Raw genomic sequence first — 25,291 nt, 5'->3', positions numbered from 1 at the left:
TATAGTATGTAAGACGATGAGTGAATACTTTATTTCAATTGAGCAACGTTTCAAGTATATACTCTGGTCTGTAAACTTCTCCAAGGAAGAACCTCAAATAAGGAACACTTGCCTCATATCACAGCCAAAATAAGACAAGTCACTGATGCTTTCCCCTATTTAGTCGTATCAACAATGTCTATTTTAATAGATGACAAATACTGATGCAGAGCTAGATAAAGTGGGAGCTAAATATTAAGATTGGATGATAGCCCTTGAAATTTCTAAATGTCAGACAAGAGCAGGAGGGCAGTGTAGGAAAGTATTCCTTGAGAAAAATCCTTCTTATCTTAGCGGAAATTTATTTTTTTAATACAGTAACAATCCCACTGCTATCACCAGCAGCAGCAGTATTAAAATTTACACCCCAACTACCAACATCCTAAGAGCTTCAAGTGGTACAGTCCAATAGATACCAGGGACATCTCCCAAGCTGTGGCCATCCAACATAACACTAAGCAGTTGGGATACAGAAGATAGCCCATTAAGACTAAAGAATTCACTAGGATAAAAGATGGTATCTAGAATTTCCAGTGATTGACTGTAGACACTTCCTTATGAGATGGAAAAGACCCAGAAAAGCACAACTAAAATCAATAATCAAGAATGTTAATATCCTGGTGTGTATTTTCATTGTTCTTGAAACTTTTTATGTTTACATCTGTAAGAATAAGATGACATATCTTTATGACATGGAGTGCCTGGATCTACTCTAGACATACAACAGAATGACTATGCTCTTCAGCTATTCTCATTGTAATAATCAGGAAGCAGACCTAACTATTAGGAAAAGCAGTATACTGAATTCATTTACTAAAAAATAAGAACAATATGTATCATTCAGGCTTTGGAATTAAACGGCTTCTTCTGCCAAACACTAACTTTGATTCTTTGGGCAAGTTATTTAATCGTTCTGATTTGCATTATAGTGGCCTATAACAATGGGAAAATTAAGGTAAAAATTAAACATTGTGCTAGGTAAACTGTGTCAACTCAGTTAACATCTCTGATATTATTATTGTTAAACCCGGACTTCTGTGAATACCTTTTGCATAGAGAAGGGAGGTTTCCCAGCCTTCTCTGCATCTTTCAATGTCTTGCTGATATTTGATACCCATTTCTGCAATTCTTTGGCTTTTTCAACATGCTCTTTCTTTTCTTCTTCCAGTGACTTCTGACAGTTGTGAGCGGTAAGAAAAATATACACTCCATTAAATGACTTAGCTATTAAACTGACCTCTCCATAGCAAACAAGAATGTAAAAATGTTTTTTTTCATCACACACAGGTTACTAAAACATTTTATTCATTCACTTAACCATATTTGCCATGTCACATAGCAGATGCACCTCCAAAATGTTTATGGTAGCAAAGAAAGCTATAGCATACATTCCTTAATGATTGGTCTAACCTCCCAGCTGTTCCATCAATGTCACAAATTTTAAATCTCAACTTTATTCATGAAGCACTAGAAGATCTTTGAATTGCTGCCTTTGCATTAGCATTACAATCATAATTGTACTGACAAAAAGGTATCATAGAAGGCTGATAGAATACAGAATGTCTACTATACACATAAGGAAGACACACAGAATGAAGAAAAATCCTTCCCCTCCTCCAACACACAATATTCATAACGTTAGCTTTCAAGTGCAAAGACTTAACTAGAAATGAGATGTTGTGGTAAATATTTTAATATGCAAAGAAGGTCACTATATACAGAAAAAGGCAAAACTTTTTCATTTTTCGAAGCAATCTAAAACACTGCAGCTTGAAGGCTGTGGGAATGAATTTATATCTTTCTCTTTGATTCCACGGTGCTTCATGACATGTTCTTTCAGTGAGTGCAGTGTATCATTTAATAAATGATCACTATTCAATGAAGGGGAGTTCTGAAGAAATGATGCTGTGAACTTGGAGTTCATCAAGTTTATCCCATATTCTATGTAAAAAAAAAATCATTTTAGTGTGGCCAAGTTTCAAAAAACCATTCTCAAGGCTAAATGAAACCATTTGAAGGGCATTAAATCTTATGTAATTTTCAATTTAAAACTTACTCTACTTTGAGCACTCAGCAATTTGCAGCCCTCAAGAAAGAGTATGTTACATAATTCACAGACTGCATACGTAGCCGATATGATCATACTCTGAAAAAGTGGCATGAACCAGCCAGCATCACCCCTTGCACAGTTATTTAAACATGTCCTATTAGGAAGAATAGTAGAGGCTAGAAATTCCTGTCATCAAGGGCTCAGATACTTCTAACAGTTTAAGTCCTGTGTGGAAATCAAAATCAGCTTTTTCTAAGGCTTCTTTATATGTCAACTTTCTTTTTGTCTGAGGACATATTATATTTCTGATATATGACTTTTGATCTTTGAGTTTTGTGGCAATGAGGACATCTATAATACCTACTTGGAGAGCCTCTTCTATTGATAATCGAGAGTGACCCTGTGGCTCTATCAACCCTCCTGTCAAGTATTGAAATTCCAAACATCGGATTCCCATTTCCTTATTTATAATATTTGCATTCACAGCTTCCACCACTGACATCATTTTGTTAGTGATGGGATGGCCAATCCCTGTGATTACTAATTCACACTGTCGCAACTGCTGGGCAAACCCCTCATCAACCAGGCCTCTATGCAAAGCTTCAGCTACTCGGTACTTTTTGCCAGTAAGAGGATCAATTATGCCCCCTGTACTGACTTGGGCTTCAAGGCATCTGAGGGCAGTAATCCGATCAACCAAATTTCTACGGGAGGCTTTTAGTACAGAGATCCTTTCCCCACTAGCAGTCAACCAATACCCTGCAATAGGACTGTTCAAATCTTTCTTGGGAACTAACCGGCTCAGCAAAGTATCAGCAAGTTCTGTAAGTGTGATGAGACCTTCCTGATACTTTTTGACCAAGGCTTTGTCAATTGTTCCCTGCTCTATAGCCTCATTAATATTGAAATTTAATCCTGTTTTAGTATCAGTCAGCATATGAGAAGAATGCCCATAGGATTCAAAAAATGTAGCTTCCTTCCACTGATATTGCTGCCCTGAAAGTTCAAGATATATACTTTTCTCAATCAGGTTTCTCTGGAAAGCCTCATACGCAGTCAATTCTGACCCTGTTTTAGTATCTACTACAGAAATTCTATGAGTTTTTTGGACATTGAGATTGGAAATGTTCCTCTCCCCAAATGGAAACAGAAAGCATTGGGACTCTACATCAAATACACACATTTGCAGTAATTCTGAGTAATACAGAGCTTGCTTGTTATTGGGATTAAGGAAAACTCTTGTGTTGCTGGATGGCTCATGTAAAAACTGTAAGATGGCATTATTCAACAACCCCTGCTGCAGAGCAATTTCTGGAGGAACACGAATGCCTCTCACGGGGTCAATGACACCCCCACTGGCAATCTGGGCTTCCAAGATATGTTTACCTTTTTGTCTGTCAAGCATTCTATTTTCCATAGCTTGAAACACTGACAATGTCTTAGAAGAATATGAATATCCCACAGCTGCCTTCTCTGCCTCAAGAAGCCTAATTCTGAATTCGGGGTCAACAACTCCTTTAAGAACTGCATCTTCAACAGAATATATCTGACCTGAAATGGGATCAATTATAAAACCTGTTGCAGCTTGAGCTTCTAAAAATGCCAAAGCCATCATTTTGTCTATTATGATTCTCTTGGCCGCTGAGGCAAATGAAATCTTTTCTTTTGTAGATTCTAGGTAAAGCCCTGCAATTGAGGTGGCTTTCGTCAGAAACTTATTAAGAGTTTTCTGAACTTCTTCAACAGTCTTAAGACCGAGTCGCAGCTGCTCAATTGTTCTCATGTCCAGAAGCTTAGCTTCCACCAACTGCCTGGCAGTCACAGTGTGCCTAAGCCCTTGGAACTTAAATTCATCATCCCTAACTGAACATGCATGATCACCATCAAAGTTCTGGAAGATCTCTGGTTCTAAGCCCTTCTTAAGGAAATCCCCTTTCTTGAGTCCACCAGATGCTCTGCACCCTTCAAGCATCCATTCTTCAGCACTGGGAACTGGGTTTTTTTCTTGTTTTAATGTTGTGACTTCTGTATGCATATCATACTGCTTGTTCTTAGCTATCTGTAACAGGAATTTATAAAATGTTAAAAGTCAACTCAAGAACATTATGTTACTTTACTCATTCTCAATCCAAACATAATTCTTTGAATTACAAAGATGAGATTAGTGAAAAGAAGAAAACTTTCAAACCAAGGAGGGTTCAGGAATAAGTATTATATTATTTTCAGAGTCTGAATTTTATCTTAGATGACAATTAAAGGTATTAAAATTATATCTTTAAAGACTAAGACAAAAATCTAGCCACAGAATATGTTAGAAGTTAAAGCTAACTGCTTGGTACTTCTAGCTTTTTTGATAGTCACATATTTCAAAATGTATCTCCACAGATATAACAGTATATCTATTACATCTGTATGTTTAATCTCAAACATTCAAAAATTAAAGTGTTAATTTATAATAAAGATTCAAGTAAGTAACCAGAAAAAGTATAGCATTATTTTTCTGTCAGAACTACAAAGAGCCAATCATATTCAAAATTGTTTTAAAAATTTAGTCTAGGAGAGAAAGGAAACAAATGAAGAAACTTGACATTAGGTAGCTGATAAGGTCTCAGAACACAGAGCATACCTCTAAGGGTGTCAAAAGCTTCACCAGTTCCATTTCACGTGCGTTATCTTGATACCTAACAGGTGGTCTAGAATTGTTCAGGGCTTGGTCTCTTATCTTCTCAATTTCAGATAGTCTTGTAATAGGGTTTGTCTCATCAAAAGTTATCTGTAATTCGGTGCTTGTCTGAGAAAAGTACTCAGAGTAACACTGCTGGCTTTTCTCTTTCTCAAGTGGAGCCCCTGGTGGCTGGAATTGGACTTCTTTTGGTATTTGTTCAACAACCTGATGTTGCCACTTTTCTTCCAATGGCTGTGGTTCTTGAGTCCATCTCAACAGAGGGGATCTGGGTGTTGGATGAAGGTGTCCAGTGTTTCTAGAGGACAGCTCTCCAGAGTGTTGGCACTCCTTCACTGTCATCTCAAAATCTGGTTTGAAGGTACAGTCTTTGGCTGTGTTCTTTTTTTTAATTTCACACTGGAGCAAAACTAATTGATGTTCATGCTCTTTGATCTGCTGGTCCATTTTTTGCTTCAGGTTTTCAACCTCACACTTCTGGGCTATCAGCTCATCCTCAAGTTTCCGACACTTTTGGTAATGATTTGCTTCCACGTGCTGCCCTTGCTGCATTTGTTCACGATACTGTTGAAGCTGTCTTTCAAGTTCTTTAATGTTTGTTTCACAAAGCTTAGCGTTTTCTTGGGCTCTACAGTTTTCTTGTTGAAGAGACACAAAGTCAAGCTTAATGCCTGAAATATCATTTTCAGTGATGACTTTGGACTCCATTAATTTTTCCATCTTCTTCCGAAACTCCTCTGCTGACTGTTTGAATTTATCAGATTCTTCCTGAAACAGAACCATCTTTCTGTGGGTCATCTGCTCCTCTATGGTCTTTAAGTGTAATTCATCTTGTACTTTTTTCAACCTGTTATTTAACTCTTGCACCTGTGCTTGCTGTAGCTGAACTTTCTGCTCCCCACGTCGCTTCTCTTCCTTGGAAGCACTCAGCTCCGCATTCAGATTTCTAACTTCTTTCTCGGTATTCTGGATGATAATGTTCTGTTGGTCACACTTTTGCTTAAATTCACTTACTAAATTTTGACTTTTCGCCAGGTCTTCCTCTAGGCATTTAATTTTTCTTTGAAAATCCTGCTCTGTTTTTGTCTGTTTATGCAAGTGTTCATTTGTGCTGCGTAGCTGATCTTTAAAACCATCTGCCTGAATTTTCAGTGCTTCACATCTTTGCTGGATAGTTTGTTTCTCTAAAACTACATTCTCTGATTCTGCCTGAATTCTCCGCATCATTAATTTGGTTTCATTATTCTGCCTAGTAAGCTCCTCTACTTTTTGTTTTAGCATTTCTGCACACTCATTACTTTTCTCCAATTCTTCATTGAGCCTTTGGATTTTATCATTATTTTCTTTTTCAGCTTTGATATTTTTAAGCAACTGCTCATGGCTTTTCTCAAATTGTTCTTTTAGATGATCTGATTTTCTCTGGCAGATTCGTAGTCTTTCTAATTCTTTCTCATCTCGAAAAGAATGAATTTGTGAATTTAAATGCTGAATACTCTTCTCAGCTACGGCATGTGCCCTTGTGATTCTGTCTACTTCTCTTTGTAGCTTCCCTTTTTCATGATGAAGAGATTCTAATTCTAACTGATAATTGTGCTTTATTTTCTTGAGATCATTAGCTTCTTGCATGGCTTCTTCAGCCTTACCTGTGGTTTGGTTCAATTGCCTACCAAGCTCTCTGAGTTGTTGAGAATACCCTTTCTCTGCCTGATCCTTCCTTTCCAACTCCAACTTAAGGCATCTGAGTGTATTATTTGTTTCATCTAGTTTATCTTTTAGCAAACGAGCCTTTTCCTCAGATGACGTTTTTTCAAGCTGGAGGGCATTAAGTTCATATGTCAGTTCTCTCATATCTTGTTCAGCCTTTCTATTGGCAGCTGTTAGTTCATCTACCTGCTGTTTGAGTTCTTCTGCTTTCTGTTTGTCATGTTCTTGCTGGAGACCTGTTACTGCCCTGCATGATGTAGCCTGTGTGATCGCACATACTGGCAATGCATTTTCTCTACATGTATACTGAATTTCAGTTATTTTTCTTCTTGCTTCCAATTCAATTCTCTGCTTTTCTTTCAACTGTTTCTCTGCTACCTGTTTCTGAAATGCAAAGTCTTTTTCCATCTGCTTTATCAGCTTCAAGAGTTCTTCCTCATTGTCTCTCTTTCTTCTTAATTCTTCCGTTAATTTATTTTTTTGTTGCTCCAAATCATTGAGACTTAAATCTTTTCTTTTAAGATGGTCTTCCAGTGTTCTTCTGGTGAAGGTGTTTTCCTCCAACTGATTCCGAAAATTCAGGAGGTTCTCTTCCACGGCAGCTCTTTTGGCCTCGGCCTCTATGGTGAGCTGCCTCACCCGCTCCAGTTCTCTTTCAGCGGCTTCCTTCTCTCTCACAATGGTTTCAAGTTCCCTGCGGTACTGCTTGGCTTCACTTTCAGCCCTTATCTTCTGCAGAGAGATATCTTCTACATTTCTCTGCTGCTTTCTCAATTCATTTTCTGCAGCCTCCCTGACCTTCGGAAGTTCTTCCTCTACTCGGGACTTTTGTTTCTTTAGTTCAGCTACCATTCTTTCCAGCTCACTTATCTTTCCTGTAAGTTTGCTATTCTCAAGCACTGTTGCCTTCTGACGCTGAAGCAGATCTGAATATGCCCCATGTTCAGAAGTCTCCTTACACCTTTTAATCTACAAGAGACATTTTGAAAGTGTCAAGCCTGTTCTGTTCAAAATAGCTTACGACGTATGAATCAATGTTCATAAAAGTACTTACAAAACCAAGTGAACTCAAATGCAGAACAAGTGCTATCACCACCACCACCAGCAGCATCACCTTCTTCAGAGAGGAAGCTTCAGAAAGTCAGCAGTAGAGGACAAAAAATCCTTCACGACAGGTTTTCTGAAGAATATCTTTTTGTCCCTCAGGAATAATTTTATTTTAAAAATTAGCTAGCTTAGAATTTTATAGCAAGAAGGGAACTTACAACAGATGAGGAAAGGGAGAAATGAGGAAGATAGATATTCTGCAAACTCACATTGGGTGAGTGACAAAGTGGGAAATAAAACTCTCACAACGGTGCCCTTTCTTCTCTTGCATGCAACATAATCCTAAGAGGTAGGAAGAACACCCAACACATAGGAACCAAATGACGCTAAAGAATTTAGTTTTCTAGCCTGATAGAAATTTAAAAATGATACTTATATTCCCATGTCTTATGGTTAAAAAAGCAAAGCACAGAATTTTAGAACACAGAGCCAAATTAGGAAATAACATGGGGAAGAAGGAAAATTATATAATAACTTGAAATTTGTAAAGTCAGATCCCTTATTTGTTTATACTTGCCATATTATGACAATTATAATCATCAGAATTGCTAATGCAAAGGCAGCTACAGTCCTGACGGCTTTGGAAAAGATGTGCTTCATATACTCAGAGATTTTGTTGCTGTTGTTAATAACATGCCTCATATGAATCACTTTGACAAGTACCTTTAAATACTCCATAAATATAAAGATATTTGTTAAGTACAATAGCTTTTAAATATATACTTAGGGATTCAGCTCCAATGTATAGAAAAAATTATAAGAAAAATTTTTTACTCTTCTAGGGACAGAATCAATGTCAGCTGGGAGGAGTATGCTTTACACTGATTACAGAACTACATGATCAGGATTAGTTTACAATTACAATTTAATTTCTCTTTATTAATACTCTAGTGTTGTTAGTTTTGTATCATCAACTCAAGATCACCATAAAATAATTTAAACAGGAATAGAGAAATTATTTCAGACAGATTTGTTTTCATTGTGCTTTGGTGAATTTCAAGAATTTAATTTCTATTACAGACCACACATCTTATTTTGCTTCCTCTAATTTCTTGATCTCCAATAATTTTGATGAGAATTTCAGTCGTTTTCTCTGCTAATCTAAATAAGGTTTCTAATAATAATTCATACGAAACAAATCTCATAACCTGTTATCTCCAATACTCTATTTTCTTTATTTTAGTATCAGGGTCAATCCTGTGACACGTGAGCATTTTATCTATTTAAATACTAAGTTTTCAATATTTCTTGAGGAGGTTATTTCTAAGACAGTCTCAGTTCTTTATCAAACCTCCTTTAAAACTTAGCTATTGCTAAGAAATTCTGAGCCATTTCTTTTTCTTGGTCATGCTCAGATTTCAAAAAACTAAAAATTCCCTCAGAAAGAAAATATCTGTTGTTGAACCCTCAATGTCTTCATTAGTCAATGCAGGGATTTGTTAAGAATCTATTCTGGGCGTGGTGGCTCACGCCTGTAATCCCAGCACTTTGGGAGCCCAAGGTGGGTGGATTATGAGGTCAGGAGTTCAAGACAAGCCTGGCCAACATGGTGAAACCCCATCTCTACTAAAAATACAAAAATTAGCCCAGCGTGGTGGCAGGCGCCTGTAATCCCAGCTACTCAGAAGGCTGAGGCAGTGAATTACTTGAACCCAGGAGGCGCAGGTTGCCGTGAGCTGAGATCGCGCCACTGCACTCCAGCCTGGGCAACAGAGGTCTCGGGGGGGGGAAAAAAAAAAAAAAAAAAAAAGAATCATGTTGTCTGGATAACTCTTTGAGTTTTTTAGCATATGTGAGAAAAATTACTAGAAATAATTTAGTCCAATTTCTGACTTGCTTTCTTGTGGATCTCAAACTTAATTGTATAAAAATAACTTCCTTAACTTTTATCTAAATCTTCCTCAATCTTGCCCTTTAATCACAGTGATTAATACTTTGAATATTTTGTTCTCAGCAGACTAAAGAATCTCTCTCTCATATCTAATATCTATTACAGATATTTTTAGTAACATTTCTTTTAACTAAATCAGTATTACTTCTGAAATTAACTTGCATCCATCTTTGATTTTATGTTTATTATAGAAAATTCTGCTTTAAACCAAGGTTTTTCATGTGGGTCTTCAAACCTCAGTTGCAGAAACACCAATCTTTTGAGTCTAAAAATTGAGCTATGTATCTTTTACACGACATTCCATTAATGTAATCTTAAGTGGTAGTTTTTTTTAATCTATTTTAAATTATAGCCTTCGCTTGTTCTTCTATAACCATATTTGCTGGTTTCAATTAATTATAAATCTTTGACATTTTTAAGGACGACAATAATAACTTGCATTCAATTACGGCCTTCTAAAATATTCTTTGTTTCTATCAATTGCTAGTATTCTGCTTCATCAGATAAATCAAGTAAGTGGCCCATATATGTATAATCAGATACGTACTATAAGAAAAGAACTTATTTTATTTTATATTTAACTACTGCATATACAATTTAAAAGATCTGCATACCATTTAAAATGGAATAAGATCTCTCAAAAACTAAAAATATAAGAAAATTATGGATGTTCTTTCATAGATGAAAGATGCATGCAATTAAGATGGTCACAAATATCCTGGTTCTCTTAAGCACAAAGGAAGAGTGTTATAAAGTCTTGCAATTAGCTATGTTAGTGATTTAGCTGCAGAAAACTGTTAACTCTGAACAGACTAAAATAGTTTATAACAGTGGTCACATTTTTAGGAAACTGAGAAAGTAACATCCAATAGATGTTTACTGCTGTTTCGGCTCTCATATGAACGGAGTTACATTAAGCATAATCACCTTTAGAATTTCAATAAAGTCCAATTTAAAATGGCTAATGTCCCACAATTTATTTATTTCAACATTCATTCTACTATTTTTGTCTGTTCTGGGGAATAGAAAGTATATCAAGATAATAAAGCACAGCATACTCCCTTTTACATTAGATACAAGAGCCTTTGGTGACCATTGATTTTTATAAATAACTCCTTACTCTTCCTATTTCTGAATATAATTTTTAAATGCAGAATCAAGGCTGCAGAAGTTCTCCAAATCAGAATGGCATTTAAATAGCCTTTTTAAATGCTATGTGCTATATCTTTTTGCAAAAAAAAAAAAAAAACCCAAAACTCCAAAATTCTTAAAAGTATCATGATTTTGTAAAAACATCTACTACTTTTAAGTTAGCATCTTTACATTATATACAATAATTTTAACTTGAGATACAAATTAATTTAAAATGCTTAAGACAAAAGTGTTCATGTAGTATTCCTGTAGACATCATACCAGCAGTAACTATACTTCAAAGAAGTATACTTCTCAGCTGTGAGAAGGCTGAAAAATATTCTGCCAAACTGCCAAAATTTCATAATTTATTTAAGACATTAACCCCACCATATTAGAGTCTTGAAGTGAAAATGTAAAGTCATGAAATGAAATGACTTTCTATTTGAGTGAATATTAAAGACAAACTAAAATCCTAGGCCTTCAGTCATTTTCACTGTAATTTTATAATTCAATATTTATTTGTACATCTGCTTCTAGCCACATAAATTTATCATGAAACACGTTTTGCTTTCCCAAACTATACTGTAGTTACTGCTCATCTCTAGCTCCTTTATATTTACAGGCTGCTCACTGTTAATGATTACCTCCTCCTCTTCCAGCCTCTTCAATGAATCACCAGCAAATTTAATATATTGTGTCATGAGAGTGACCAGGGCAGTATACCGAGTCCTTAAGTCCATGAACTGCAAGTAAGGAAAAAAATAATAAAAGCATTACCTCCATAACTCTTAAAAAGTTGAATGAATTTTGAATAATAATTACATTAACTAGGCTTTTAGACAGCAAAACACACAACTCCCCCATAATAAATGGTAAGAATGAGCTTATTACTATTGTGCAAATCATAGTAAATGATAATTCTCTTCTAAATTTCACCATGAAGTACATTCATTTATCTCTATAGTTAATAATTAATCTTGAATAAAAATTCGTCAAGGGTTTTTAAAAACCCTTAATAGAATGTATTGTTCTGGGTACAGACTTTCTGTTTGGGATGATGAAAAGGTTCTGGAAATAAACAGTAGTACCAGTTGCACAATATTGTGATATACTGCAATGCCATTAAACTGTACATTTAAAATTGTTAAAATGGCAAGTTTTATACTATGTATGCTTTACCACAATAAAAAATAAAATTCAAAAAGAAAGTGTTCTTTCTTTTATGCCCTTTCCCCTCTTTCTGTCATACTTTTATTACCTCTTGAATAATGAGATCTGCTGAACTCTGCATTCTTCGGCGTTTCACTGGAGATTTTTGTTGTGAATCTACCATGGCCCGGTAGGTCATTGTTTGTAATTCATAGTCCTGTATAAAGGAGTCAATAAAATAAAATGAATTGAAGCAAAGTACTAGAGTTTCATTCTGCATTAAGTTAACACAGATAATTAGAACCTAGATTCACTAACTTAACTTTAGTGATTTGACACAAATCATTAGAACCTAACCTAGATTCATTAAATTAAGTTTAAATACAGAAAATATAGTCGTGTTTCACATGGCAATATTTCAGTCAAGGACAGACTATATACATGATGGTAGCCCCATAAAATTATAATGGAGCTGAAAAACACCTATTGCCTAGTGATGTCACAGCACAATGCGTTACTCATGTTTGTGGCAATGCTGGTGTAAACAAACTTACTATGCTGCCAGTCGTACAAAAGTATAGCACATACAATTATGTTCAGTATGTAATACTTGGTAATAAATGACTATGTTACTGGTCTATGTATTTACCACACTGTACTTTTCGTTGTTATTTTAGAGTGTACTTCTACTTATTCAAAAAAAAAAAAAAAGTTAACTGTAAAACAGTTTCAGACAGGTCCTTCGGAAAGTATTCCAGAAGAAGGCATTGTTATCATAGGAGCAGATGGCTCCGTACATGTGATTGCCCCTGAAGACCTTCCCGTGGGATTTGGAGGTGTAAGACAGTGATACTGATGATCCTGACTTTATATAGGCCTAAGCTAATGTGTATGTTTGTGCCTTAGGCTTTAACAAAGAAGTTTAAGAAGTAAAAAAAAAAAAACAAAAAACAAAAAAAACAAAAATTAAAAACAGAAAAAAGCTTACAGAATAAAGATAAAAAGAAAGAAAATACTTCTGTATGGCTGTATAATGTGTTCATTGTTTTAAGCTAAGAGTTATGACAAAGGAGTCAAAAGGTTAAAAAAATTACAAGTTTATAATGTAAAAAAGTTACATTAAGTTAATGTTAATTTATTATTGAAGAAATTTTTTTATAAACTAGTATAGTCTAAGTGTATAGTGTTTATAAATTCTATAGAGGTGTACGGTAATGTCCTAGGCCTTTACCTTCACTCACAACTCACTCACTAACTCACCCAAAGCAACTTCTAGTCCCGCAAGCTCCATTCATGGTAGGTGCTCTATACAGATATACCATTTTTTATATTGTATTCCCTATTTTTATTATACCTTTTCTATGTTTAGATACACAAATAGATACCATTATATTACAGTTGCCTACACTATTCAGTACAGCAACATGCTGTACAGGTTTATAGTCTAGGAGCAAGAGGCTGTACCATATAGCCTGTGTGTAGAAAGCTATAACATCTAGGTTTATGTGAGTGCACTCTACGATGTTCACACAATGAAAAAATCACCTAACAACGCATTTCTCAGAACATATCCCCTTTGTTAAGCAACACATGACTGTACTGCAAAATTACATTTTTAGTAATCTATCCAATCCTGGAGATGCTTCCAAGATGGGGACAAAATCAGAAACATGTAGGGTGGTCAGGTAATTTCCCAAGTCTGTTTGGAAGCTCATGGAAATACAGGTAACAATAGTGTAGCCCTATGCAGCCCCCCTTTCCCGGCTAAGCAATGGAACTATGGATCTGGAAGGCTAAAACTGAAAAGTTATCAATGATAACTTGAAAAGCATGAAAAATGTCCCCCTAAGTGAGAAAGTTAGAAGTTCTCCCATGAAATACCCTAACAATGCTAAAGAAGAAAGAAAGAGAGAAAAATGATAAGAAACCAACTACAGAGCTAATTATTGTGGTGGCTGGGAGTGGCAGGGGTGTACACATGTGAGAGAGAAGAAGATGAATGAATTGGGGGGCTATCATGTGACTAATTTCACAAAGGATTATTAGATAAGTGTCAAAAAAATTCAAATGAAGATTCTTTTTAGTTTTTAACACTGAGTGAAATGACTAGCATGGCTTTGAAAGTACATGTAGAATCACATACCTGAATATTAAATTTTACTTAAGTGAATGAATCTTCCTACCTTCACTGTAGCTGAGTACTGTTCTGCATATTTTTGACACTCGTCCATTTTGCTCTGTTTCATTTCTATTTCAGACACCAACATCTATAAATATACACAGTTTAGAAGAAAAATGACAAGGAATTCAGCTATTCTACTACATAAGATGCTCAGTAACTAAGACATATCTATACCACTTCACGGTATAGCTCCTTAGCCCTTTGCACTTAATATGCAACTTGCCTTATGGGTAAATTACAAACTTCCAGATTAAGCCACAGAAGTGACCCACCCCATGTGGCTTTCAAAGCAGAAATTACTAAACTCCTTAGGAATTATCCAAAAGCAGACTCGATGCCCTTGGCCACCACCTATTCCTGAAAAAAAAAAAGAGCTATCTGTGACTGGCCCCTAAAGATAGAATAAAAATCGCAAAGCATTCAAACTTTCTGTCAAATGTGGTGTTTAATTTTCCATAGATAACCATTTTTACTTATTTAGGAACCCAGAAAACTACTGTGGCCAGCAAAGTGTCAAAGAGATTTCTATACCTATGATTAAATAAATTATCATCAGGAATTTGAAAACTATCCCAACACTCTCCACTTTTGGATTACTCATGCTTTCAAAAACTACTTCCAAGAAATAAAAATAAGTCATGTATGTAGGTTTGGGTTGCAAGATTTTAATATTTTTGATATACTCTCCACCTTCCTCTAAAGAGTTGGTGACTTTTTCATTTAACATAAGAAAGGAAGATGAGGAGCATGACTGACCAAATGCAAACATAACTTCAGTAGAGGGAGTTATTTTTACATACCTTCTGTTGATTCAGCTGTGTGGCTAGGGTTTTACTATTTTCAGGCTGATTTTCCTGAATCTTTCTCTGAGTAGTTTCAACCTGCTGGATCCAATCATCTAAAGGGTGGTAAGTATCTCTGTAGTACTTCAGTGATTTGCCAATGCCCTCTAAGTCCCGTAACCTAAGAGGATAGTAATGGAATAGTCACAGTGTCCAACAACATCCATCAGGAGGGTGGAAGATGTAGAGATGGGAGAGACAAAATAACTGGACTGCAATGCACTAAGCACAAGAGGGGTATGTATAAAGAACTCAAGGCTGCAGCACCCTGAGACACACCTCCAAGGGCATTCCTTGTTGGCTTTGGGTTGAATATAAACATTCTGCTCCTTGAGTTGCGCAATTTAGTGACAGTGATTATTCTAAGAACAAGCCCAAGAGGCTAAAGCTAAAAAGCAAGAAAAGTGGAAACTTAACCATAATTATTATCAATTACAGTATCTTGAATAGTAAGGCTTGCATCAAATGGCAGTTCAGTTTTGAAATAATGATAAGGTAGTCCAATGAAGGGTTCAATATGGTCTCAGAGAGTATTTTCCAGAAGCTGTGATTACATACTTGTCTCTATGATTTTAAAAACTACCACATTAAACCTATGCATCATATTTGTTACAGAGATAACACATATTTGAACATAATTTTATTTTTTGAGAATGGCACTGTATCATAAAAGCATTTTATTTGCATTAATATAAGCATGAAAATGAATGAGAAAGGACACAAATTCATTTATTTTAAGATGAACCCTAAAATCTTTTTTAATTCAGTAACTGAGGAAATGATTTTGACTTTCCTGTATCTTCAATTAAAATGAACATCAGGGCATCTCCATTTATTTACATTTCTTAAGTCCAGTATAGAAGCTACACACAGCCCTATCACATGTATGCTTCATGCTCTTACTAAGTCATGGTTATTTGAATATTATAAGTTGGTAATAATTAGAGAACTACATTGTTTTTTCCTTCAGAAAAGGCAAGCAGATTAACTACATAAATGCTAGAACATACGAATAGAAACAGAGTTGAAAAAAATGCTTATTTTGAAGTTAAATGTCTTACTAAAGTCATCCAAGAAAGAAAGAAATATGGCTAAGTGGAGGTATTGTAATTAACAAATTAACTATGGCAGTAAAAAACATAGCCTCATGTTTAGATTTTACTCATTTACCATAGATAGACATTAAATCTGTGCTAAAACTGAACAAAAATGGATACTAACCTGTTGTCAATCTGCACATGAACATTTTGCCACCTTTCAACTAATTGATCTGCTTTTTCTTTGTGCCAGTCAAAATCAAGGTCCCGTTCTTTATACGTTTTAAACATTTCATCACTGATGGCTTTAGCTTTCTGCAACTCATCCTCTAATGCATGGAATACCTGTCTCTTTTCATCTACTTCAGATCTCCATTGCTAAAATACATTAATTGGTAAAAGTTATAAAAATATACAAAATATACATTTTCATATACATATACTTTCATATATACATATACATATGTATATACTTTCATATACAAAATGTTACATTAGTTCAAACTTTACAAAATTTTCAATATTTGACTGTACTCTGATTTTTTAATGACAATTTTAAAGTTCAGCCTAATAAAATTTGTATATCAACAAAATAAAATATATTCCATAGGCAAGTTTGCTACCTCCAATAATAAAGTAAGTCTTTTTCATTGTAGGCTTTTAAGTGCCTACTAATCCCATTGTTAAAAAGGAATACATGCATTAAAAATCACTGACATAACTTTCAAAAATTGATTTGCAATAGTTTCAACACTTGCTAAAGAAATACATATAGATGAGTTGAACTACAAGTCTTTTTCCTTTCTCAGATTAACTTTTCTATTTACCTCCTTGATAGCTTAAATTAACTTCTTTTTTAGCAAGTTATCTATTACAAATAATTTAAATAATTTAATTTTTAGCTTCGACTCCTCTTGCTACCAACATGAATTGACTATCAAAAGCTACTGTCAAAAGGGTTCGAACTTCAAATGAGAACTCTCCTCAAGCTAAAATGATTGAACATACTTATTTAGAGTAAGCTGTGAGATCAGAGAGACACAAATGGAATAAATCCATTCAAAAATCCAAGATATTTAATGCTTGATGTTTGAAGATCTAAGTGCTAGAGAAATACCTGTAGAATATGATATTTAAAAATAGCCAAAAGTGAGTCTCATACCTTTAAAGTACTTATTAGATTCTCAATATTATTCTTGTCAGCTATAACTGCTTCTTCTTCACACAGTTTAGTTTCATAGAGTTTTACAAGGGCTTCTGCAGCTTGAGTGTTTTTTAACACCAAGTTAACAGTTTTTAACCTTAAAAAGGAAATTAAACAATAGCCACCTATTGTTAAATGTTTACTTTTGCATAATGTAGTCCTGAAGCACCATTATGACACATGACATAACATGTTCTTCACCTTGGAACACTGATACATTTACCATGAAACTAACATTTTTCTGGCTTTCTTCTTAATAGAGAGTATGTGCTCCAACCCATCCCCTGACCCACAAGTGGTATTCAGCAAGAGATTGCAACATAAGATGGTTTCTTTCTAACTTTATTTAAGTATGAGACGAAAATTCATTGGCTACAACTGCTGAGCTACCCAAATTACACGCAAAATGTGGGAGGACCATACATTACACACTAATCTCTGAAGCACATCCACTATCAACATAGAGAAGTGTCATCACTCCATAAAAATAACGTATTTCCAGGCTGGAGTGCAGTGGCGCGATCTTGGCTCACTGCAACCTCCACCTCCCATTTTCAAGCAATTCCCCTCCCACAGCTTCCCAAGTACCTGGGACTACAGATGCCTACCACCATGCCTAGCTAACTTTTGTATTTTTAATAGAGATGAGGTTTCACCATGTTGGCCAGGCTGGTCCCAAACTCCTGACCTCAGGTGATCCACCCGCCTTGGCTTCCCAAAGTGCTGGGATTACAGGCATGAGCCACCGCGCCTAGCCAATAATGTATTTCTTAAGACAAAATAAAGTGTAATATTTATATTAATAAAAATAAAATTTTAAATTAATAGTAAATAAAAATGAGAGTTGTATGAAGCAATTTATTGAGATAGCAGTTACATACTTATCTATGTAAGTGGAAGACATAGAATAGACTTGGTTCATGTTCTGAAGGACCACATTAAGCTCCGATCGTAGGGTAGGGACTGATGAAGAGGCCGCTGCTTGACTGAAAAACTCCTCACACTTATTTGTGATAGTTCCCAAATCATCCTTAAGTCGTTCCAGCTCTTTCTTTAGTTTCTATAGAACAGAGAACAAACAAAGGTATCAGGCCATCACCTATGATTAGGTGTTTTTCTTAAACTAGTTTAAAAACACACATTTCACATTAAGACCAATGACTTAGAAATATACATATTCTTTGCTTTTTATCAAAGAAACCACGCCATGGCATTCAAGTTTTACAATCAATAATTCCCTTACTGCTCATCTCCTTAGGCTCAACATCTAACTTAGTACTTTTGCACACAGCAGGTGTATAATGACTTTTATTACAAGTCCTTATGTCCTTCATCACAATGAAGGTGAGTGTGTACATATTCTCATGTTTACCTGAGTCAGAGGTAGACTGAATCCTAGTTTATAATCAGCAATAATTACATAATCAGACCTCACCTCACACCAGACTGGCTAGTGTGAGTGTACAAAACTGAACATTAAGAAGTCACAAGAGATGATACATAAGGTCATTAAGAGAGTTAGTTTTTTTCCCAACATATTTATAGCTCTCACCTCTTGTTCTGTGATTCTGAACACACTTTCATGCAAATCATCTCTTTCCAGGGGAGTTCGAATCTGTCTAATCAGCCGATCTTCACAGTTCTCTAACCTAAGTCTAATGTTTCGAACTTCAGAGATGTAGAGATTATAAACTGACTCCTCTTGCTCCTCTGTGAAAATAAATATAATGTTTAGAAAATACCTTGTTTTCTATCTCTTAGAAGCTTCTGTTTATGTTTTAATATGACAACTTTGTTATTACTGGGACATAGCTAGTCAAGCGAATGGTTCCTGTTTTCATCACAAACCCATTCTAAAGGTATAAATCTTAAAACATAAATCTTAAAATTTAAGAAGAATTAATAATATTTCCCAAATGCCATTTGAAGTACCAATTTCTGATTAAATGCTGTCCAAAATAGTATGTTGCTATTTTACATTCACAAAAATGTAAATTATATTAGCTACAGATTAATTACAAAAATCAAATAAAAATCCTTAAAAGTAAAAAGTAGGTGAATAACATTCAATGTTTAAGATTTTTTAAAAATAGAATATTACTAATAAAATTGTCTCTAAAATCAAAAAAGTTCAAAATAAAATCTTTATCTAACAAAAGTTAACTGGGCAAAAACCTTTTGCTTTAATCCTTGTATAAAATCCAAGTTTGGTAAGTGGGAAAATAATTGAATCTTTTCTGAAACTGAAGGATTGCAAAATAGTGAAAATGATGAAAAGTAAGAATTCGTTGTTTGTCCAACCAGTTGGTTGGCACCTTTTATTAATTCATCATTTGGAAACAAATAAATCCCTTCTTGAGTCTTCCTACCTCAAACATGCTTTTACTGTTCCAGAAATTGTGTCTACATATGATAGGCTGAGTGATACAATATACCTAAGATTGAGATTCCCATTGAGAGCAAAAATTAGCCAGAACTAAACACCTATGGGGAAAAAAAGACGGGGATCCCCATGCTTTACCTCTTTCTGCAGACTTAAGAAGTTCTTGATAATACTGCTTACATACATTAACCTCCTTTTCCAGTTGTGTTATATCTGAGCCTGAAAAGATTTGGGACTCCTGGCTATCTTCCAGAAAATCTTCAAAACGAGATTGTAGATTACTTAGAACTTGCTGATGTTCACCAGGCAGCATTGTCTTTATCTAAAGAAGACCAAAGACTCATGTAATTCATTCTATTACTAATAGATTTGAATGGGATACACTTCAAATTGGTTGTATGGTATATGCCAATCTAAACAAATAATCATAAATAGAAACATTTGAAATTAACTGTCTTTTTCATTAACAATTTTAATTTTTTTTTGAGACGGAGTTTCGCTCTTGTTGCCCAGGCTGCAATGGCGCAATCTCGGCTCACTACAACCTCCCCCTCCCAGGTTCAAACAATTCTCTTGCCTCAGCCTCCAGAGTAGCTAAGATTACAGGTATGCGCCACCACACCTAGCTAATTTTGTATTTTTAGTAGAGACAGGGTTTCTCCACATTGGTCAGGCTGGTCTCGAACTCCAGACCTCTCAGGTGATCCGCCAAACTCGGCCTCCCAAAGTCCTGGGATTACAGGTATGAGCCACCGCACCCAGCCAACAATTTTAACGACAAAGAAAAACAAGTCTACAAAACTCAATAAATGAAATCAACTGTACCCATCATTGTATATCCAACAACTACATTCTGTCTCCCCATCTCACAGTAAGCACTGAATGAAATTCATGATTTCCGGATTTCCTAAATTCTTAAAAAGTGTTTTATATGCTGTGGGCATATAACAAATATTCACTGAATAAATGAATATTAGCATGGATTTGCCGGACTCCATCCTATTCTACAGCAAACACAAACACCACCACACATATGAAAAGGCACGCACATTTTTGGACATATTGGGTTAACATATAGATTCACACTTACTGAAGCCACATTGCTGGCTCGAATTCTATCAATTTCATTGATGAGATAATGCCAGGATACTACACTCTTCATGTTTATGTGAGACTCATGCCAAAGAGTCAGGACATTCTGATACTGTTGCTCAATTCTGAAATACATGAAAAAGAACTCAGATTAATCTTTTTACTCCCTCTGAAAACACACTGCAATTTTTCTTTCTGTGTGAAATATTCCATGTTTATTAGTTCTAGAGACTTCTGATCCTGTGGGGTGTTGACACAGTATTAATTGTTTCTTCAACCTTCAGAGAGCCCCCAAAACTAGATCAATGTTTTCAGCTAATATATACAAACCTGTTGGCAAAGTCCACCGCTTCTTTGTTTGGCGGAGGAACGGTGAAGCACACAGATGGGACCATAGCCTCGTTCCCAGTAGGACTAATGACCTTCCATTTAGCACGATGAGAGTTATTCGCCAAAACACATTCATCATCTTTGTAAATGGTTATCTGGTTTTAAATAAAGAGCAGAGTAACTCAATGAGGTCACTGTTAACTGTTTTCCATACTCAATCCTGGGATTTTTTTTGTTTTATGAGGGAGGAAATCATCACTAGTTAGCAATATGATCTCATTTACAAAATATATGATTAATGACAGAAACTGGTGTGTTTCTAGGAGTTGCAAGTACCTCAATTTGTCTGTAGTCACAGATAGCTTTGATTGGAATAGAAGTTTTGAGTGGACAGTCAGAATTCCTTGGCTTCAGTTGAATTATTGTTTTTGCTTTTCCCATTAGGCTTGCTATAGTGCTTTTGTACTGCAGAAGTTCTTCTTTCTCTTCCTAGGTAATAAATACAGTGAATTTTAAGAAGTAAAAGACTTGTACTCTCCATGCCTTCAGCACTTCACACAAATTAAGCTTCATCAGAAAAGTCTTCTCTGACTACCTAGTCTAAATTTTCAATCATTCCCCCTCCACCCTGTCTTGTATCCCTCTTCCTTTCTTTGGTTTGTTTGGTTTTCTTTTTCTTCTTTGACATTTACGCTACCTAACATATTATACAAATTTTACTTATTTATCCTATTTATTGTCTAACTCCCTCTCTAGCATGTAAGCATAATGGTAGAGATTCTTGTCTGCTTTGTTCACTGCTGTAGCTCTAGAACCTAAAACAGTGCCCAGGATATATTAAGAACTTAAAAAGTATTTGCAGAATGAATGACTAAACACACACGTGCACACACACACACACACACACACCCCACTATAAAACCATCTTAAAATATCAAAGCTATCACATAAAAAAACACTTTTGTTGTATTTGTTGCCAAAAGAATACTAAAACTGAATGTGCAAATGTGTAATTGAATTAGTGGGAAATATCAAGAGTGCCAATAAAATACAAAGTTCTGCTCATGTAAAACACTAATCTAATCACTTATGCATACTTATAAAATGCATAGGTTTTGTATTAGTACCATTGATTCCTGAACAAGGTCTTCTAGCTTGTGAATGCTGCTTGATCTATCGCAGCTGTACTTCCGCTGAATGGCATCTTTTAGATTCCTTAGGTAATCAGTAGCTTCTTTGGCATCATTGAAAAACTAAGGAAAGAAGAAACCTGGCAGTTAAAGTATGTTAAATACCAGCAAAGCACACAGCTGTCACCCTCCAAAACCAAGGTCCTATGTGTACCCCTCAGAAGTGAGAACAGAATAAAAGCACAAGATAGCTTAATAGTCACATCCTTCCTTGGACCAAAGAATAACCCTTGAAGTTGAATAGTGTCCAAAACTTATGTGTATATGATGTTTTGACTCTCTATTATTTTGACTGAAGGTCTGTTTTAAATTAAGATTTAAACAATTTTTAAGTAGGAGTGAAATTCCAAGAATACTTAAAAACTTCTATGATTTTAGAAGTTCAGCAGTTATAGCTGGTTGATTCTCTATATGAAAACAGTTCCTAAATAAGAGACACATTTGTAGAGTAGAACAAAGATTTTAGGATATCTTAAGAGATTTTTAAAGGATTCCTGCATTAACAGAATACTTCAATCTATCTCATAGGACATAAAACCAACTCTTCCAGCCTACAAAGGAAACAATTCACATTATATATATATATATGGAAGTTACGATTTTATCGAAGTTATGATTCTACTCACATACCTCAAAATACGCAGTGTTCTCCTTTATGTGCTGCTCCACACACTGGCAGAGCTGTAAGATCCAGCTCCACTGCGTCTGCATTGCTGCTCTGTAGGCCTTAAAGATAAAACAGAGCCATCAATACTAACTGGAGAGAAACAAGGCACACATACCTTTTGATACTGATGCTTCTAAATGCTAACTCCACTATCTAAATAGATGACCAATTGTTTTGGCAGAATAAGACTTGAATATCAAGGCAGTGACTGGGCATGGTGGCTCATGCCTGTAGTCCCAACACTTTGGGAGGCTGAGGCAGGCGGATCACCTGAGGTCCGGAGTTCAAGACCAGCCTGGCCAACATGGTGAAATCCTGTCTCTACTAAAAATACAAAAATTAGCCAGGTGTGGTGGCACATGCCTGTAATCCCAGCTACTCGGGAGGCAAGGCAGGAGAATTGCCTGAACCCACGAGGTGGAGGTTACAGTAAGCCAAGATTGCGCCACTGCACTCCAGCCTGGGGAACAAGAGTGAAACTCCATCTCAAAAAGAAAAAAAGAAAAAAAGAAAATCAGGGCAGTACAATTTTCCTCTTATCTAAGTCTTCTCACTTATACAAAGTCAGTCCTAAAGTTAAAATATAAATTTTTAAACCACGCAAGTTGATTTATTTTCAATTTTAAGCTTCTTGAAATTTCTTCTTAAAATGTAAGAAAAAAATTAACTCTTGCTACGGGAAAAAAATATTTAAAAACTAAAATAAATGCAAGCTATCCCTCCTATCTACAAAACCAACGCTTGACTCCTTTGCCACCAGCTCTTACATCTGCTTTGTGGAATCCTCCGGTATGTTTTCTTTTGTGGCACATTCATCTCTCCTTTCTCTGAATTTTTATGGTGCTAGATCATAAAATATACCTTCTAACACAGAAATACATGGTTATGTAGTTTTCTCTTTGTTTTTGCTGGGGTAAGGTTTGGGGAGGGTGGAAAAGGAAATGTGTGTACTCCCAAATCAGTGTAATTCTGAAATTATAATGATGAAAATACTAGGAATTTTTATTTTTATTTTAAAAATGTGTTTCTTGAACTTTAATTCAATACAGAGTGTATCTTTCATGTAAACAATATTGTAGAAAGGATACCTACTTCCTTAAGGAAACATGAAATATTCTTTTCTATTTAAGGTGCAATTCACTGATTTCCAGAAGAGGGCACTCGAGATGCTTTAATGACTTTTAAGTAAGCCTGTCATTTTTCCTCCTTTTGGAAAAGCTCATTCCTGCTGAGCTATAGTTAGGCAGCGTTTCCGAATGGAATGTATGATGCGGCATTGAAAATCTGGCAACATATCATGATCATATTCTACCTCAAATTAAGCTACTTTCAGTAAATTGGCTAGAAAACATGTATCATATATTCTTTTTTCATATAAAACATGAAACAGTATTGATAATTAACTAAATATTATCCATGTACCCACACAAGACACTGGATAGGCCAATGGGATCATAAAGATGACCAAGGTTTCATTTTACTTGAGAAATTTTTCATTAATTAAATTATAATTTCTACATAAAAGTGATCAGAGTGACATTCACATGTTCCATTCCCATCAAAATTCTTGGCCCATAATCGTATTTCCTAACAGTTTTCATCTCTCTACCCTAAGAAATACTCTCTTTTTAGTTTATTAGTGTACAAAACCACATACCAGGCCCTCCATTATTCTACTTTCCTTTCCCAAAAGGTTCCCTACTCTTCTACGTTTTTAACATTCATATGTGACATTTCATGTAGACACAAAACTGTATTTTATATAAAAGATCATACATACCATCCCTAAAACTTCCTGATGAGCCTAGAATTATACTAATATTTTGAGTTATTATGATTTCAGCGAACCTATCAGATTCCTTTCCTCAATTGTGAGTTTGAAGCATGACAACTTTCAGGACAAGCATCATTTTTTTTCCTCTGGCAAAATATCACATCTGACTGCCTATGAATGACAATCCCTAAGCCCATGTGTGACAATCCCTACTTTCTTACATAACCCCCCATCCTCCATTCAGAAAGTCACTAACTCTGTCTAATATACAATTTAAAACATTGTTCCAACTGCACAGGCAACCTGATAAATCCCATCTCAATTTTCCACTTCTGAATTTGAAATGTTCACTGCACATTACAAAGCCTTGTCACGATGCTGTCCCAATACACCTCACAAAACCAGAGCATAAATAAAAGTAGTAAACTGAATCATAACAGCTGGTATTTTTTTGAGAACACATAATGTACCAAAAACTATACTAAGCAATAAGAGTAAATTATTTCCTTCTTATTCTCATCACAACTCTATGGATTAGAGGTAATTTCTCCCATTTCTGGTAGGAAAATGAGGCTTGGCAAGACTATGTCACTTGTGCAATGTTACACAATCAGTAATAAATAATATGGCAATGCTTATATAGAGAAGGTATACATATAAAGGTATTTATATTTACAGTAATACATCTTCTCAGCCACAGAGACTGACAAGGGTACTTTTATTCTAAGTGATGGGTGACATACTTAGAGCCAGAGAACAGAAGGCAGTCAGTACAATTTGTCAGAAACATTATTTTTGAGCCAGGTTTTAATAAAAGTTAGATGGTTTGTAAT

At 35.3% G+C, this 25,291-nt stretch overlaps 1 protein-coding gene across 27 annotated transcripts in view; it reads right to left on the bottom strand.

Moving 5' to 3' along the window:
- Nucleotides 1–25,291, bottom strand: part of DST (dystonin) — a 488,734-nt gene that overhangs the window by 147,862 nt on the left and 315,581 nt on the right. For 26 of the 27 annotated variants that reach the window (XM_015136594.3, XM_077999802.1, XM_015136600.3 and 23 more), the window contains 15 exons: nucleotides 22,648–22,743; nucleotides 21,955–22,080; nucleotides 21,164–21,316; nucleotides 20,828–20,982; nucleotides 20,496–20,622; nucleotides 19,544–19,727; nucleotides 18,575–18,732; nucleotides 17,904–18,082; nucleotides 16,981–17,119; nucleotides 16,003–16,196; nucleotides 14,740–14,902; nucleotides 13,941–14,024; nucleotides 11,867–11,974; nucleotides 11,253–11,351; nucleotides 1,085–1,213 (listed from right to left, as the gene is read on the bottom strand). In XM_015136594.3, the coding sequence (XP_014992080.3) occupies nucleotides 1,085–1,213; nucleotides 11,253–11,351; nucleotides 11,867–11,974; nucleotides 13,941–14,024; nucleotides 14,740–14,902; nucleotides 16,003–16,196; nucleotides 16,981–17,119; nucleotides 17,904–18,082; nucleotides 18,575–18,732; nucleotides 19,544–19,727; nucleotides 20,496–20,622; nucleotides 20,828–20,982; nucleotides 21,164–21,316; nucleotides 21,955–22,080; nucleotides 22,648–22,743 (2,094 nt within the window). Of the gene's footprint in view, nucleotides 1–1,084; nucleotides 4,149–4,715; nucleotides 7,446–11,252; nucleotides 11,352–11,866; nucleotides 11,975–13,940; nucleotides 14,025–14,739; nucleotides 14,903–16,002; nucleotides 16,197–16,980; nucleotides 17,120–17,903; nucleotides 18,083–18,574; nucleotides 18,733–19,543; nucleotides 19,728–20,495; nucleotides 20,623–20,827; nucleotides 20,983–21,163; nucleotides 21,317–21,954; nucleotides 22,081–22,647; nucleotides 22,744–25,291 lie in introns of all 27 variants that reach the window. The other variant, XR_013416324.1, reaches the window with a different exon arrangement.

The sequence above is a fragment of the Macaca mulatta genome, chromosome 4 (assembly GCF_049350105.2).
Source record: "Macaca mulatta isolate MMU2019108-1 chromosome 4, T2T-MMU8v2.0, whole genome shotgun sequence".
Lineage (NCBI taxonomy): Eukaryota > Metazoa > Chordata > Mammalia > Primates > Cercopithecidae > Macaca > Macaca mulatta.
This window is presented reverse-complemented; position numbering and strand designations above follow the sequence as displayed.